Source organism: Bos indicus, chromosome 19 (genome assembly GCF_029378745.1).
Source record: "Bos indicus isolate NIAB-ARS_2022 breed Sahiwal x Tharparkar chromosome 19, NIAB-ARS_B.indTharparkar_mat_pri_1.0, whole genome shotgun sequence".
Classification (NCBI taxonomy): Eukaryota; Metazoa; Chordata; class Mammalia; order Artiodactyla; family Bovidae; genus Bos; species Bos indicus.
This window is the reverse complement of record NC_091778.1, coordinates 31,640,597-31,656,639: the sequence shown is the minus strand read 5'-3', so window position 1 is coordinate 31,656,639 and position 16,043 is coordinate 31,640,597. Positions and strand designations below refer to the sequence as shown.

At 41.7% G+C, this 16,043-nt stretch overlaps 1 protein-coding gene across 7 annotated transcripts in view; it reads right to left on the bottom strand.

Moving 5' to 3' along the window:
* Nucleotides 1–16,043, bottom strand: part of DNAH9 (dynein axonemal heavy chain 9) — a 285,075-nt gene that overhangs the window by 219,392 nt on the left and 49,640 nt on the right. For 6 of the 7 annotated variants that reach the window (XM_070773106.1, XM_070773107.1, XM_070773102.1 and 3 more), the window contains exons 15-17: nt 10,543–10,678; nt 7,049–7,245; nt 6,527–6,951 (exon numbers count right to left, since the gene is read on the bottom strand). In XM_070773106.1, the coding sequence (XP_070629207.1) occupies nt 6,527–6,951; nt 7,049–7,245; nt 10,543–10,678 (758 nt within the window). The remainder of the gene's footprint in view (nt 1–6,526; nt 6,952–7,048; nt 7,246–10,542; nt 10,679–16,043) is intronic. The other variant, XM_070773103.1, reaches the window with a different exon arrangement.

Here is a 16,043-nt window from a genome sequence, read left to right as displayed (position 1 = left end):
GAAGATCTCCTCTAATACAAAGGCACAGAAAGATCGAAAGCCAGAGGGTAAGGTAAGAGACACCAGGCAAATGTCATTCAAAGGAAACTGGTTTCGTTTTATTAATACCCAAGACAAAACACACTTTAACACAAGAAATATAGCTAGTGATAAAAGATTTTTAATGTGTGACTAAAAATATTCAATTTTCCAGGAAGATAAAAAAGTCAAGCTCTGTATGATCATATAACATAAAATAAATGAGACACAAAGAGGCAGAAGTACAAGCAGTTGACACTCTACCATCAAAGTGGAGATTTTTAACAGTTATCTCAGTAATTGATAAATTAACCAGACCAAAAAAATGGCAGTGAGTTTGTAGTGGATTTGAAGAGAACAAGTTTGATCCAATAAGTATGCACGGAACATTACACCCAACAGTTCTAGAATACATATTCTTTTAAAATGTACACAGAATATTGATAAAAACTGACCAAATTCAACAAATTTCAGAAGCTTTCTATTAAGTATATCACTTTATCTGACTGCAATGAAATTGTTAGAAATTAATAACAGAAATGTAACTAAAAGAATCCATGTTTTAAGATTAAAAAAGTATAAGCACATCTTAATGGATATTAAAAATGTTTAGAGCTTTATTATAAAGAAAATCTACATACTAAGACCTGTGAGATGTAGATAAAATTGTACTTAGAAGGGAATTTATAACTTTAAGTGTTACATGAAAAAAGATGAAGACTCAAGATGAATAAGCAAAGCACACATCTTAAGTTAGTCAAAGGACAGAAAATAAACCCAAAGAAAGTAGAAGGAAATAATAAACACATAAGAAAAACTTATCAAAATAAAAATCAAATTGTAGTAAGTAAGAGCAATGGGTTCATTAGGTAACTCTTTGTAAATCACTTGGAAGATTAATTAAGAAGCCAGAAAGCACAATAGAAATGAATAGAAATCTAAAGAGGAGCATCCCTAATACATAAACAGGTAAGAGAATAATACAAATTTCATGACAATAATATGAAGATTTACATGAAATGGATACAACCCTAGAAAAATATGACTTAGGAATAGAACTTAATATTTCTATAAACATTAGAAAAATCACAGGTAACAATCCTGCCACAAAGAAAACACCAAGCCAGATGGTTCACTAGGAGATTTAAATCAAACTTTCAAGGATTAGCGAATTTCAATCTTACACCAACTCTTACAGAGAATAAACAAGAAGGATTACTTCCTAACACATTTTAGGAAGCTAGCAAAACCATGGAGCAAGATCAAAGACAATATAGAAAGGAAAAACTGAAAGCCAGTTTCAGCAAACACAGACATGTCAGTGCTATATAAAATATCTGCAAACAAAACCAACCAATGGATATATTGAAAAAGACAATATGTTGTGTTTGGCTTATCTTAGTAACGATAGATTGGTTCAGTATTAGAAACCAAAAAATATATTCACAACTTTAACATACTGAGGGGAAAAAAACCAGAATTATGTTAATGGAGTTAGAAAAGGCACTCGAGAAAATGTTACAACCATTTATGCTAAATCCTCTTAACAAATTAGGACTAGAAGTTTACATCTTTAATCAGATAAAGAGAATCCATAAAAAAAACCTCACAGAATATTATACCATGTAATGAAATGTTGAAAGCATCCCCTTTAAGAACAGGAACAAGACAAGGACTTATTATCACTTGATCCGATATTATACTGACAATCCTAATCAGGGTGATCAGATAAATAGTGATAAATACATTAAAAACAAAAGGGAAGGAAAAAATAAAATTTCCATAAATTTGTAGATGATGATTATGTACATGGCAAATCCCAAAGAGTACACAGATAAATTATTAGAATTAACAAGCTACTTAGTAGAGCTGCTTGATACAAAATCAATATACAAAAATCAATTCATTTCTGTGGAAAATATGATTTATACTAGGAAACAAAAAATAAAATATTAAGGAATAAATCTTAAGATGTGAAAATACTTTTAAAGGTAATGATTATAAAATTTCATTGAGAGACATTAAAGAAGATAAATGGTGAGATAATATGTTCTTAGGAATACTCAGTACTATAAAGAAGAAAATTCTACTCAAAATGATCTACAGTCACAGCAAATATAATCGAAATCTCAATGGAATCTTTTCTTCTACAAACTGATTTTTAATGTATGTAAAATAGTAAGGGCCAAGTTGAGACATCCCTAATGAAACTGAAAAAGGTGGGGACTCCACTGCCAGATGTCTAGATTTATTGTTGTAGTTCAGTCGCTAAGTGGTATCTGACTCTTTTCCACCCCATGGACTATAGCCTTCCAGGCTCCTCCATCCATGGGATTTCCCAGTCAAGAATACTGGAGTGGGTTACCATTTCCTTCTCCAGGGGATCTTCCTGACCCAGGGATCAAACCCGAATCTCCTGCATTGGCAGGCAGATTCTTTGCCACTGAGCCACCTGAGAAGCTAAGATTTATTACAGAGCTATGATAATTAGGACAGTTTCATATTAAGGCAGGGACAGACAAAGAGCTACTTAACACAAAAAGTAAAACTTTTAGGTAAGGATATAGGAGAGTATCGGAGAAGGCGATGCACCCCCACTCCAGTACTCTTGCCTGGAAAATCCCATGGACAGAGGAGCCTGGTAGGCTGTAGTCCATAGGGTTGCGAAGAGTCTGAGTGACTTCACTTTCACTTTCATGCATTGGAGAAGGAAATGGCAACCCACTCCAGTGTTCTTGCCTGGAGAATCCCAGGGGCTGGGGAGCCTGGTGAGCTGCCGTCTATGGGGTTGCACAGAGTCAGACACGACTGAAGCGACTTAGCAGCAGCAGCAGCACAGGAGAGTATCACTAGGATCTCAGGACAAGAAAGGGTTGATTTAACAAGAGAAAAGACGACAACATGGGAAGAGATGAACACATCTGGTTACATAAAAATGAACCCTTCATCAAAATATACCATAAATGCAGAGGGAAGACAGGCTGCAAAATGGGAGACTAAATCTGCAATATATACAACTACCAAAGAATTAAAATATGTGTTACTTCCAATATAAAAAAGGAAAAGATATAGTCCAATAAAAAATGGTCAAGGGCTATGAATAACCAAAGAGGAAACATAATGACTCATCCCAAAACACAGAAAGATGAGCTACTTTATTCATAGAGTAATGTAAGATATTTATCACTATGAGATACCACTAAGCTCCCACCAGAAGGGCCAGCACTAAATAGTTTGTATCAAAAGGTGCCAAGGGTGTGGGGCTGCAGGCACCTTCACACATGGCTGAGGCACCTGGTAGACAGCGGGCATCACACGCACTGATCCGGCAATTCCACTCTCAGGCACACACCCTAGAGGGATGTTGGCTTGAGTACACTGCGATATCTGTAGACAAGAACTCATCGAAATCCTGTTGGGATGAAACCATCTGAACCAGCCATGTCAACCACTGCATGGATACATAAACTGTGGCATATTCAGATGATGCGATACTCTGTAGCAGTGAAAATGAAGGAACCACTGCTACGCTCTCAACATGGATGAATCTCAAGCATCAAGGCTGAGTGAGAGAGACAGGACACAGAGAGATATACAGTCATACAATGTTGTTTCATTTTTATAGCCTTAAAATGCAAATCTCAATATATGTGTGTCTGTGTGTACAAATATATATACATATATATGCATATATGTGTCATGAAAAAAGAATTAGGTTACATTTAGGGCAGGGCTAACAACTGGCAGGGAGGAAGAGGGATTTAATCAGGGAAGAGTCCATAAGGGAATTTTATTTTTCACACTGTTTAAAACTTATATTTTATTTTTTTTAATACTTTTAATTTTGTATTGGAGCATAGGAAATGGCAACCCACTCCAGTATTCTTGCCTGTAGAATCCCATGGACAGAGGAGCCTGACAGGCTACAGTCCATGGGGTCACAAATAGTCGGATGCGACCGAGCGACTAACACACACTATAGTCAACTGATAATGCTGTGATCGCTTCAGTGAACAACAAAGGGGCTCAGCTGCACGTATACATGTATCCATTCTTCCTCAAACTCCCCTCCCATCCAGGCTGCCACATAACATTGAGCAGAGTTCCTACACAGTAGGTCCTTACTGGTTATCCATTTTAAATACAGCAATGCGTACAAGTCCTTCCATAAGGGAATATTAAAATATAGCTAATGTCCTGTTTCTTCACTGGATAAGGAAAATCTGAGTATTTAATATTTTTCTCTAAATCTTATGTATATTACATTTTATAATAAAACTTCTTGAAGAGAGAGGATGGAAGACAAAAAGAGTTCAGGGATCAAGTATAGAGACACCTTTTGAGGAACTGTGCTGTGAAGTAGGGTGCACAGAAAGGGTGCCATAGCGGAGCACTCCTGGGACTGTGTTCCTTTCTTTCTTCTTTTCTTTTTTTTTAAGAGGCCAGATAAGACAATATATTTGCATGATGGGGAGAATGAATGAAGGCAGTGTTTAAGGAGGTCAGTCTTCAAGTAGATAAGGAGGAGGCTACAGTTCGAAAAGCAGCTCATTCACTGTAAAAGAAGAGGTAGTTGAACGTACGGCTTCAAATGCAGGTAGGTTGGTAGATTTATTGGTGAAAAGCTGAGTTAGATCTCTGGTGATTGGTTCTCATTTTCCAGGGAAATGAGAGGCGAGGCTAAAAGGGCAGAGAAGATACTTGAGGCTTAAGGCAAGAGAGGAAAAAAAAGCATCTGGAGGAGTCAGGAAGCATACGTGAAAATGTTCAGGGCTTGCTTGAAGTTTATGTTCATAAATTTAACCTGAGATTGGTCAGAATACTGGCGTGTTTTTCCTTCATCAGGATGAATTGCTCGGGTACAGACGTGGAGTGCTGAGTTCAGACAGTCGGGGTTTTACAAGGTGGGGACAGGGCTGGGGAGCACGGGTGATAAACACTGAGCTGTCCTGATCAAGTGTCGGGAACAGTGGATTGGGAACTGATGGGTCTGAAGAACTCTGCACAGCAGCGCTGCCAAGTAGGAGAGCTGGAAAGACACCAGGTGGTGGTCAGGGGACAGAACGCTTCATCCTGAGAGTTTGAAGGGGAAGCATGAATTTGCTCACCTTTCCCTCCACTCCACCGAGAGCACAGCACAGAACAGAAGGGTGGGGAGGGAAAGGCATTGGAGAGAGAGGTCGAGAAAACAAGAGGCAGGTGTGATGAAGACACCCTGTGGATGCTGAGTCACTGAGCATGATTATCAGCAGAAGGATGGGAGAGGGAGACTGAGCCGGACAACGAAGGGGAGGCATGACTAAGAGCTTGGCCAGTGACTGCAGCCAAGACAGGTGGCAGTCAGTACCGTCTGGAAGAACTCAGTGGAGATGGTGATTTTGAGAGAGAACGGGGTGGAAGAGTCTGGAGGCCACACTGAAGGGCAAGTGTTATCTCATCTACCTTTAGGCCCAGCGGTAGGCTTTGAGAGTCTAGTGCTGGGCTGGTGGAGTTGGGAGAGGGTCCAAGTCCACGGGGGAACAGGCAGAGTTTCAGATCCAGTCAGATGCACAGCCAGAGTTCCGAGAAGGACAATGTTTGGGAGGGAGCAGAAGGTAGTATTCATCACAGGACAAGTCCACCCAGGAGAAACACCCTCTTCATTTGTCTGTCAGGGGATCACTGACTTCCTCATAAGCCAGCACTCTATTGCTCATGTTCTGTGGGAGCACCTGGTCTTCAAGGTCACACCCATGCTCAACCCTGATGGTGTCTACCTGGGCAATTACAGGGGCTCTCTGATGGGGTTCGACCTAAACCATCACTGGCTGGATCCCTCTCCGTGTGCCCACCCCACCCTGCATGGGGTGAAGCAGCTCATCACCCAGATGTACCAAGCCCCAGAGCCAAAGCTACTAACGCCTGCACACCCTAGAGCCCATGGTCTGCAACAAGAGAAGCCACTGCAGTGAGAAGCCCTCATATGCAGCCAGAGAGCAGCCCCCACTCTCTGCAACTAGAGAAAAACCCCGTACAGAAATGAAGACCCAGCACTGCCATAAATAAATAAAATTATAAGGAAAAAAAATGCATCAGGGGCATGTAGGTTTAGGGACTTCCATGCTGCACAGCTGGATAATCTAAGACAAGGAGTAAATGGGAGAAATAAAATCTAAGAGGCCCATTAGACACCCTCTGCTTCTCAGGCTTAAAGAGATTTCGCAGCCAGAGTTGCGCAGGGAGGGTTGACCGGCTATTATCGTCTCGAACAGTATTTACTGCGTACTGAGCGCCTTTTGGACACTGGGCGCCGGAGAGAAAACAAAACAGGAAGAGGCCAGGTCTGATGGACAAACGAGAGGACAGGACTAAAGTTACTGCTGGTGTCCAAAAGCTTGGAACCTCCATCTAGCTGTTCTAACTTTTCATTTAACCAGTGAACCTATGGGGGGAAATGTCAAATCGATTGAAAACATGGTGTTCCCGACAGCCCAGGAAGCTGGAAGGAAAGCTAGAAGGACCCTGTTACCTGTGAGTGACATGGTCCACGAGATGCTGTTTGAACATGAGGCTCCACTTTTTTATTATATTTAGCAGAGATGCTTTAAAGGGCCGCACATCGATCTTCATCCAGCTGTCAAAGACCCGGACAGGCTCCAGCTTGCACACATCGTCATGGAGCTTCTCGTAGGAGTCGATCTGCGCCCTGAACTGATGCAGGAGGGGAGGATTCTCTGGGATGCCGTCCTCGGCGTGGGCTTCCACCTCCTCGGCTGTGAGCACGCGGCCGTACAACAGAAACTGGCCCAGAGCCTCCTTCCGGTCCTCCGTGTAGAGGCAGGAGTACTGGCTGAGGGTGCTGCGGTAGTCGCCACAGAGGGCCATCATGGCCTGCACCCGCCCCATCAGTTCGGCCCGCAGGCCCGCCAGGTCAGCCCTGGCCTCCAAGTCCCCCTGGGGGAGCAAGATGGCAGTGGATGGGTAACATTAGCATTTCACAGGGGCCTCCAGGCTGGTGGGAGGGCGGGGGAGATGCTCGCAGAGCCAGTACCTGATAGTGGGGAGAGCCACTCTCAGGAGAAAGCCGGGGCACCAAGGACGCCATGCTGAAGATGCTGGTGACGAGACCCTCCACCAGGTCGTAGAAGCCGCCCTTCACGCCAGGCTCCAGTGACGGACGGAAAACCAGTTCTGGGATGGCTAAGCTCAGCTGGGCTTCAAATATCGGGGTGAGTCCTGCCTTACCTTCTGAAATACAAAGAAAACAAACAGGAGACAGTGGGTAAGTGGCAAAAATGCAACACTGATTTGAAAGCACTCCGAGCGTTTCTTTCCTTTAGAGCTGCTGTTCCGGTCTGAGCAAATAGAAATATAAACTTTGCTAAAACCCCAGAAAAGGTGAAGGTGGCAGTCCTGCAGCGTTGATCAACACGGGGACTGACCGCTGGCATTCTGAAGGCCAGTTCCCTGTGCGTGGCTGTCCTGGAACTGCTGCTGTTGTTCAGTTGCTCAGTCATGTCCCACTCTGTGACCCCATGGACTGCAGCACCCCAGGCTCCCCTGTCCTCTACTGTCTCCTGAAGTTTGCTCAAATTCATGTTCACTGAGTCGACGATGCCATCCAACCATCTCATCCTCTGTAGTCCCCTTCTCCTCCTGCTCTCGATCTTTCCCACATCAAGGTCTTTTCCAATGAGTTGGCTCTTCACATCAGGTGGCTAAAATACTGGAGCTCCGGCATCAGAGCATGGCAGGGCATTTACTCTCCTTGTCCTTAGAGAGCACGTCCTGTGACTGATCAACCCAAGTCAGAACGCTTCCACATTCTCAAAGCTTCCCGTGGGGCAATACGGCCTCTGGTTGAGAAGGTGTTGGTTTTGCAAAGCCAGTTTCTTGGAAGCGGCGGACATCATCCTGAGCACAAACCAGGCAACTCCATCGGCAGCCACTAGGGGAACAAGGGTGTGCTTGTCCAAGGTCGTGTAGGCTTGGAAAAAAAGGGCAGTCACAATCCCTCCCCATCTGCTCCTTTTCTGTAAAAATAGGACTTGTTTTAATTCTGTAGTCCTGTAGTGATAAAATTTTTAAAAACAGTATAAATAATTAACAAATTCCTGATTACTTGCTAGACTAAACTGCCTTGCTAAATTTAAATCAAAATATAATATGGAATAAGATGTTCCAATTACAAGATAAATGCTTAGACTCTTATTAATAACCACTTATTTTCTTATACATATATATTTTAGGTAAGAAGTGGATTTATTTCTTTAATTTTTTAATTGGAGGATAATCATTTTACAATGCTGTGTTGGCTTCTGCCGTACAACAACACAAATCAGTCATAATTATATATATATATATAAATTATATATAATTATATCTCCCCTCCCTCATGAGCCTCCCTCTTCTCAAGAAGTAGATCTATTTAGAGAGAAATACAGTCCACAGAGTTTGGACCTTTGCAGAAGGCGAGGCCTGTGTGTGCTGAGTCACTTCAGCTGTATCTCTTTGTCACCCTATGAACTGTAGCCCACCAGGCTGCTCTGTCTACGGGATTCTCCAGGCAAGAATACCGGAGTGGGTTGCCACGCCCTCCTCCAGGGGATCTTCCTGATCCAGGGATTGAACTCGCATCTGTTACGTCTCCTGCTTGGCAAGCGGGTTCTTGACCACTAGCACCACCTGGGAAACTCCACAGGAAACCATAATCCCTATGTCAGATGCAATACCAACACAATTACCGTGCAAACTGGATGGCCTGGTGGTTCCACATCCTTGGCACAAGTGAATCTCTTTAAGAGTTGAGAAGAGGAAGAATGTTTCCAGACGGAGTGGGTAGCAGTTAACTCAGGCAAGGTCTGGATTCTGAGAGGTGGCTGGGAAGCCAGACCAAGCCATGGAAATGGTACTGGTTTGGCCAAGTGTGAGAGGTGGAGACAGTAAGGTGGACCAGGTGACTGAAGTTGTCCAGCTGGGCTATGGTGAAGGGTCACGGTGGCTTTCCTCTTAGAGGCCGTTCTCTTCAGGCTCCTTCACCTCCCCTTGATAACCAGCGCCTTTTCATTTCAACCATACCTCAGGTGGCTCCTAAGGCCAGCTCCTGCCCCTTAACTGCCGATACATTGTGGAGGGCGTGGGTTCCCTTCCTCCTACTTCCACGGAGGGAAGATGACTTTGGCTACCATCCCCTGTCCTCACCCTCTTGCTCCCTTGCTCTCCTTCCCATGAGAGGAGGACACGTGACACATCAGACAGCCCAGATCCGGAAGGCTGGACAGACACTGAGCCGGGGCAAGTCCCCCGTGCAGTGCCTGCACTCAAGTGTGGCTGCAGCATCTTCCTAGAACTTCTAGAGGAGAGCTGAGTGGCGAGTCTCCGAGCTCCACTATCAGACGAGGTTGGGTCAGTTCACTAAGATGAGCACCATTGGCACTGGTCCCTAGGAACCAGCTCCCCAGTCTCGGCACCTGTGTTCACTGCCCGAGGTTCTAGAAGGTGATCTCCCACCTTGTTGACTAGGCCTGAGCCCATTTCCTGCTTCTGTGTCTCCTTATACTGTGAAAGCAGAGACCTTGCCTCTGACCTCAGTCACTTCGCCTACCAGGACCATAGGGTGGAGTTACCCCAGCGCTGGCCTTGCTCCTCTCTGCATCATCAGCTTCTTACAGGGGCTGGATACCCAGATCTGGTCTCAGCCCACCTATTCTAACTCTGCATTTAACTTGGGTTCTACTCAGTGCCTTAAGCTCTCATCTAGCCTCATCCTCACCTCTTCCTTCAGTCTTGCTGAGCATGTCAGAATCTACCAGAATGTGAAAGGTTTAATTCAACTTTATTTTTGAACTCTTCTCCCCTTTCCATCCCATCATTTACTAACCAAGGTTAGCCTTTACTATAAAATCTTTGGCCCTGTGTATCAACCATAAATTTGAAGCCCTTAGCTATCTTTTAACAGCTTCAAAGAATGCCCGCTGCCTCCTTAATATACCTTTCCCTTCTGAAAGCTATCTCATCCCCAGCTTCTTGTCTCTCTTTTTTTTTACACAGAAAAACATCTGTTTCTTCTACATAAGCCAGCTGCTACAAACTCCCTGTGTTCTCAAAAGGCCACGGAGATAGAGTACATTTGGCTTAAACCATGAAATTTATTTATTTATTTTGGCCATGCCATAAGGTGTGTGGGTCTCAGTTCCCCAACCAGGGATCAAGCCCATGCCCCCCAACGCTGGAAGTGCAAAGTGTTAGCTACTGACTTCCAGGGAGTTCCCTAGAGTAAATCGGCTTTTGTGTTTTCACCCTGGCTACGGGTTTCACTGTGTTAGAGCCTGGTTTGTCATCTGGGTTTTGGAGAGGGAGAAGTGTTTTACCTTTGAACAATTACAGAGACACAATGCCTTTTCTATTTTACTGTGTACACTTCACAAAGTGTTCACACCTTTTGGGAAAAGTCACCGAGCACTCAATGGCACTTCACTGTAACTCAACAGATGCTATGGCTGTTATCTTCCCAGTAATAACCCACATCCATAAGCCACTAAATACCAGTATTTTCCAGGAGGTACTTGAGGGAACACTCAATGGCAAGAAAGAATCCATCCAGCAACATATCATCAATGTAGTTAACATACGTTTTCCAGATATCAGAAGTTGAATCTGCTGAAAAAAGACCCAGGTTTTCCTACAAAACAAAGAAGAGCAGATATAAACCATGTTTAATAATATGCAAGGACTGCTCTTATCATCATGAATGGGAATGAGGACAACACACAGAGAAAAACTGCCCTGTTGTGAAGAGTCTTCTATTATAGGCAGACCTTGGCTATACTGCAGGTTTGGCTCCAGTCCACTGTAATAAAGCCAATATTGCAATAAAGTCAGTCACACAAAGTTTTTGGTTTCCCAGTTATGTTTACACTATACTTTACTCTATTAAGTGTGCAATATTATGTCTACAAAAAGAATATTCATATCTTAATTAAAAATACTTTATTGCTAAAAAATGCTACCTATCACCTGAGCCTTCAGGAAATCATTATCTTTTCACAATAGTATCTAAGATCACAGATACAAAGTATGATGATAATGAAAAAGTTTGAAATATTGTAAGAATTGCCAAAAATTTGACAAGAGAAAAATTGCGTGGCTAGACTTTTCTCATTGCAAGGTTGCAATAAACCATCAATTGAAAAAAAAAATGCAGTATCTGTGAAGCACAATAAAGCTAAGCACAATGAAATGAGAGATGCCTGTATATGTGTATCAGATCCATTCCTATCTAATGCGTGTAACCCTTGCTTGAAAGGAACACAAAGTTAATCCATGATGGAAATACGATGTTGCAACCTCTCCCTGAGAAAGGAGGATGGGGTCAGGCCAGCTTCTCAGGAGGGATGCTGACGGATACAGCGCGTGCCTCATAGATGCTGACTGACATTGCAGAGGAAACTGCATCAGAGCAGAAGGCAGGGTGGGCAGAAGAATGAATACTAAAGGTAAAGAGCATTACAGTTCAAGACATAAGAAATCTAGGTTCAAGCAAGTAAAGCATTTCCTAGAAAAGGAGAAATATTTCTTTCTAAGGAGAAATAAACTGGAGTGAATCCCACCCCTGGATATATATCCAGACAAAGCTCTAATTCGAAATGATCCAGGCACCTCGATGTTCATAGCACCACTATTCACAATAGCCAAGACAGGAAGCAACCTACATGTCCATTGATAGATGAATAGATAAAGAAGATGTGGTGCATATTTATAATGGAATACTACTCAGTCATAAAAAAGAATGAAATCATGCCATTTGCAGCAACATGGATGAGCCTAGAGATTATCATACTAAGTGAAATAAGTCAGAAAGAGAAAGACAAATACCATATGACATCACTTATATGTGGAACCTAAAACATGACACAAACGAACTTATCTACCAAACAGAAACAGACTCACAGACACAGAGAAGAGATATGTGTGTGTGCCAAGGGGCAGTGGGTGGGGGAAGGATGAATCGGAGTTCAGGGTTAGCAGGTGCAAACTATCACATACAGGATGGATGAGCAACAGGTCCCACTGTACAGCACAGGGAACTTACTCAGTATCCTGTAATAAACCATAATGGAAAAGAGTATGAAACAGAATGTGTACATATAACTGAATCACCCTGCTGTAAGCAGAAACTACCACATTGTAAATCAATCATACTTCAATAAAATAAATAGAAAGAGAAATGAGTTGGAGAGTATTGTTGGCATTTAAGTAAAAACTTTTATCATACTGACTTGGAAAACGCACACACAGAAACAAACACACAGGCTCTCTCTCCTTCTTTTTACATGGTACAGTCTCCGACCTGGCAGTATGGCAAGTCTAGGTGTCCCATTTACTCACCATCATTTTCATTATTCAGCCTTTTTTACAGCAACTTTCCATTTATCTTATATCTTCAAAGAAAGTGGCTACCACTTTGCAAAAGTAAATTTTCTAGGTGACTCACACTTACCCCTTTAGGAAACACTGCCAGATTGTAAATCTCATTTTTCTGCTTTTAAATGTCAAAACTCTAAAATTTTCTAAAATGCATTACCTACCCCTTTGCTTCCTAAGAAGTTTAAAGATTTAGTGGGAGTCCATCATCTGCAAATGACAGCACAGTGACAATGCAGGCTTGTTCTTAGGTCTTACTAACATGCTCACGTCTGTTTGCTTCTACAGTTAAAAACTCATAGTTGTTATAACTGCCTTGTAGAGCTGTTCTATATCTTGATATGTCACCATATCAAGATGGCTAACTGTACCTTCCTACATCAAGTCTACTATGGTACAAGGAGCAAACATGTTGGAATTTTCTACAAACCAGGAAGAAATAGCTCAAGTTTCTGATACTAGCTAAGACAGAAGAATGAGATCAGACTTTACCTTCTGCTACAAACAACTATAGAACTGGATACAAGAAATAATTATTTGGGTAACTGGATAATAGTATTGGGATATGATCTCTAAGAGAAAGGAAAATTCAAGGTGAGCCTCACAACCACTTGACTTTCTACCTGGAGGCACTTTCCAAAGCATGGCATAGAGAAGTGGATGTCAATTAGAGCACCCTTCCTGCTGGACAGAAAAAGACAGAAATTGGGATTTGCTGAGGCTGCTGAGTCCTCTTGGGTCTCTGACTGAGCATTAAGCTGTATGTATTTAGGGCAAGATTCTGCAAGGCTAGGCAGAGAACAGTTACTGGAGACTCTAAGTTGAATGGGTTTGTGAAGGTCATATAGTGCCGGAAAATGTTAGTGTTTTATCAGAAATAATGAAAAGATAACAGATAACCCAGGACTTCAGTTGAGACCCCAGAAATGCAATGCTTTAGGATTAGAGCTCTATTCTAGAGTAAGGCTTCTTTAGATTCTCCCCAAGGAAGCTTAAAATAAGGCTTCAACAGGATCAAGCTGACCACTAGTGAGCTAACTGCCTACTGAAACAAAACCACCAATTCTTTAAGGGAAATATAACACCCAGATTACAAAGTGGCATCCAACATGTCTAGAACATAATAAAAAATTACTAGACATGCTGAGAAGCAGGAAAATGTGACATTTAACCAAGAGAGAAAATAATCAGTAAAAACAGACTTAGAAAATAACTGTCATACCAATCCTGGGATGTTTATTTCTTAGACTTATTTTATGAGAAAAAAATAAACTTCTTTCACATTAAAAAAGACTCAGAAAATAAAATAGATGTTGGAATTAGTAGATGAGAATGTTATAATTTGATTAAAAACTTGTCAAACTTGGTGAAAAACAGATAAAAATATCACAAACTTCAAGCAGCCTGAATACAAAGAAAACTTATTTCTGCACATCATGGTTAAATGAAAAAAACACAAAGAATTTATTTTAAAAAAATCCATTTAGAATCTATTGAAAGTAACCTGAGAAAAGCAATACATTACATATAAAGGGACAAAGATACACATTTTGCTGGCTTCTCCTCATAAAGTTTGAAGGATAGAAGATTATGAAATGACTTCCGAAAGGAAAATAGAACTGTCTACACAGAATATTATATTCAGTGAAACTCTTCTTGAAAAACAAAGGTGAAAGAAGGACACTTTCAGATAAACAAAAACTGAGAGATCGTGTCATCAGCATATCTGAACTGCAAGAAATACTAAAGGAAGTTCTTTGAGCCCAAGAGAAATGACCATAGGTGTTAACTCAATTCTGCAGAAGTGGAAAACAAGCCTGGAAATGGTGACTATGTGGGTAAATACAAAACACTATAAAGATTTTCCCCAAAAGTTTTTAAAACACAAAATCATAATATTCTATTGTAGGGTATATCTTATACACACACATGCACATACACAGCAACACTACAAAAGATGGCTGGGCAGTTTAAATTGATGCCAGGTTCCCACGTGTGCTGTGTGCTGTGATAGGTCACTTCAGTCATGTCCGACTCTTTGCCCATTCATTATTCATTCTAGCTTCAGTAATTGGTAGAACAAACAGAGAAAAAACCTGAGGAGTCACACAGATGATCTGAACAATACTATCGACCACTTTGAACTAGCTGATAGTTTATAGAACACTACACCCAACATTTAAAGAATAAACATATTGTCCATTGCATAAGGAACATCCAGTAAGATAGACCATGAAGAAAAGTGAAAGTGTTACTTTTTCAGTTGTCTGACTCTCTGTGACCCCATGGACTGAAGCCTGCCAGAGTCCTCTGTCCAAAGAATTCTCCAGGTAAGAATACTGGAGTGGGTAGCAATTCCCTTCTCCAAGGGATCTTCCCAACCCAGGGATCAAACCTCAGTCTCCCGCATTGTAGGTAGACTTTTCACTGTCTGAGCCATCAGGGAAGCCCAAGATAGACTATAGTCTAAATCATAAAACAAGAATTGATGAATTCCTAATAACTGAAATTTAACAGTTTAAAACAAAATCATAATATTCTATTGTGGGGTATATCTTATACACACACATGCATATATACAGCAACACTACAAAAGATGGCTGGGCAGTTTGAATTGTTGTGAGGTTCCCATGTGTGCTGTTTATTTCCTCTGCCCACAATGGAATTACACAGTATCAATTTCATTAAGCTACCCAGGTGGTAGCTTACTTTGAGCAAAGTAATGCTCAAAATTCTCTAAGCCAGGCTACAACAGTATGTGAACTGTGAACTTCCAGATGTTCAAACTGGATTTAGAAAAGGCAGAGGAACCAGAGATCAAATTGCCAACATCCACTGGATCATTAAAAAAGAGAAAGAGTTCTAGAAAAACATCAACTTCTGCTTTATTGATTATGCCAAAGCCTTTAACTGTGTGGATCACAACAAACTGTGGAAAATTCTAAAGAGATGGGAATAACAGACCACTTGACCTGCCTCCTGAGAAATCTGTATGCAGGTCAAGAAGCTACAGTTAAAACTGGCCATGGAACAACAGACTGGTTCCAAATTGGGAAAGGAGTACGTCAAGGCTGTATATTGTCACCGTGCTTATTTAACTTATATGCAGAGTACATCATGAGAAAATGCTGCACTGGATGAAGCACAAGCTGGAATCAAGATTGCTGGGAGAAATATCAATAACCTCAGATATGCAGATGACCCACACTTGTGGCAGAAAGCGAAGAACTAAAGAGCCTCTTGATGAAAGTGAAAGAGGAGAGTGAAAAAGTTAGCTTAAAACTCAACATTCAGAAACCTAAGATCATGGCATCTGGTCCCATCACTTCATGGCAAATAGATGGGGAAACAAAGGAAACAGTGAGAGACTTTATTTTTGGGGGCTCCAAAATCACTTCCAACCTAGACAGCATATTAAAAAGCAGAGACGTTACTTTGTCGACAAAGGTCCATCTACTCAAAGCTATGGTTTTTTCAGTGGTCAATGGATGTGAGAGTTGGACTATAAAGAAAGCTGAGCACAGAAGAATTGATGCTTTTGAACTGTGGTGTTGGAGAAGACTCTTCAGAGTCCCTTGGATTGCAAGGAGATCCAACCAGTCCATCCTAAAAGAGATCAGTTC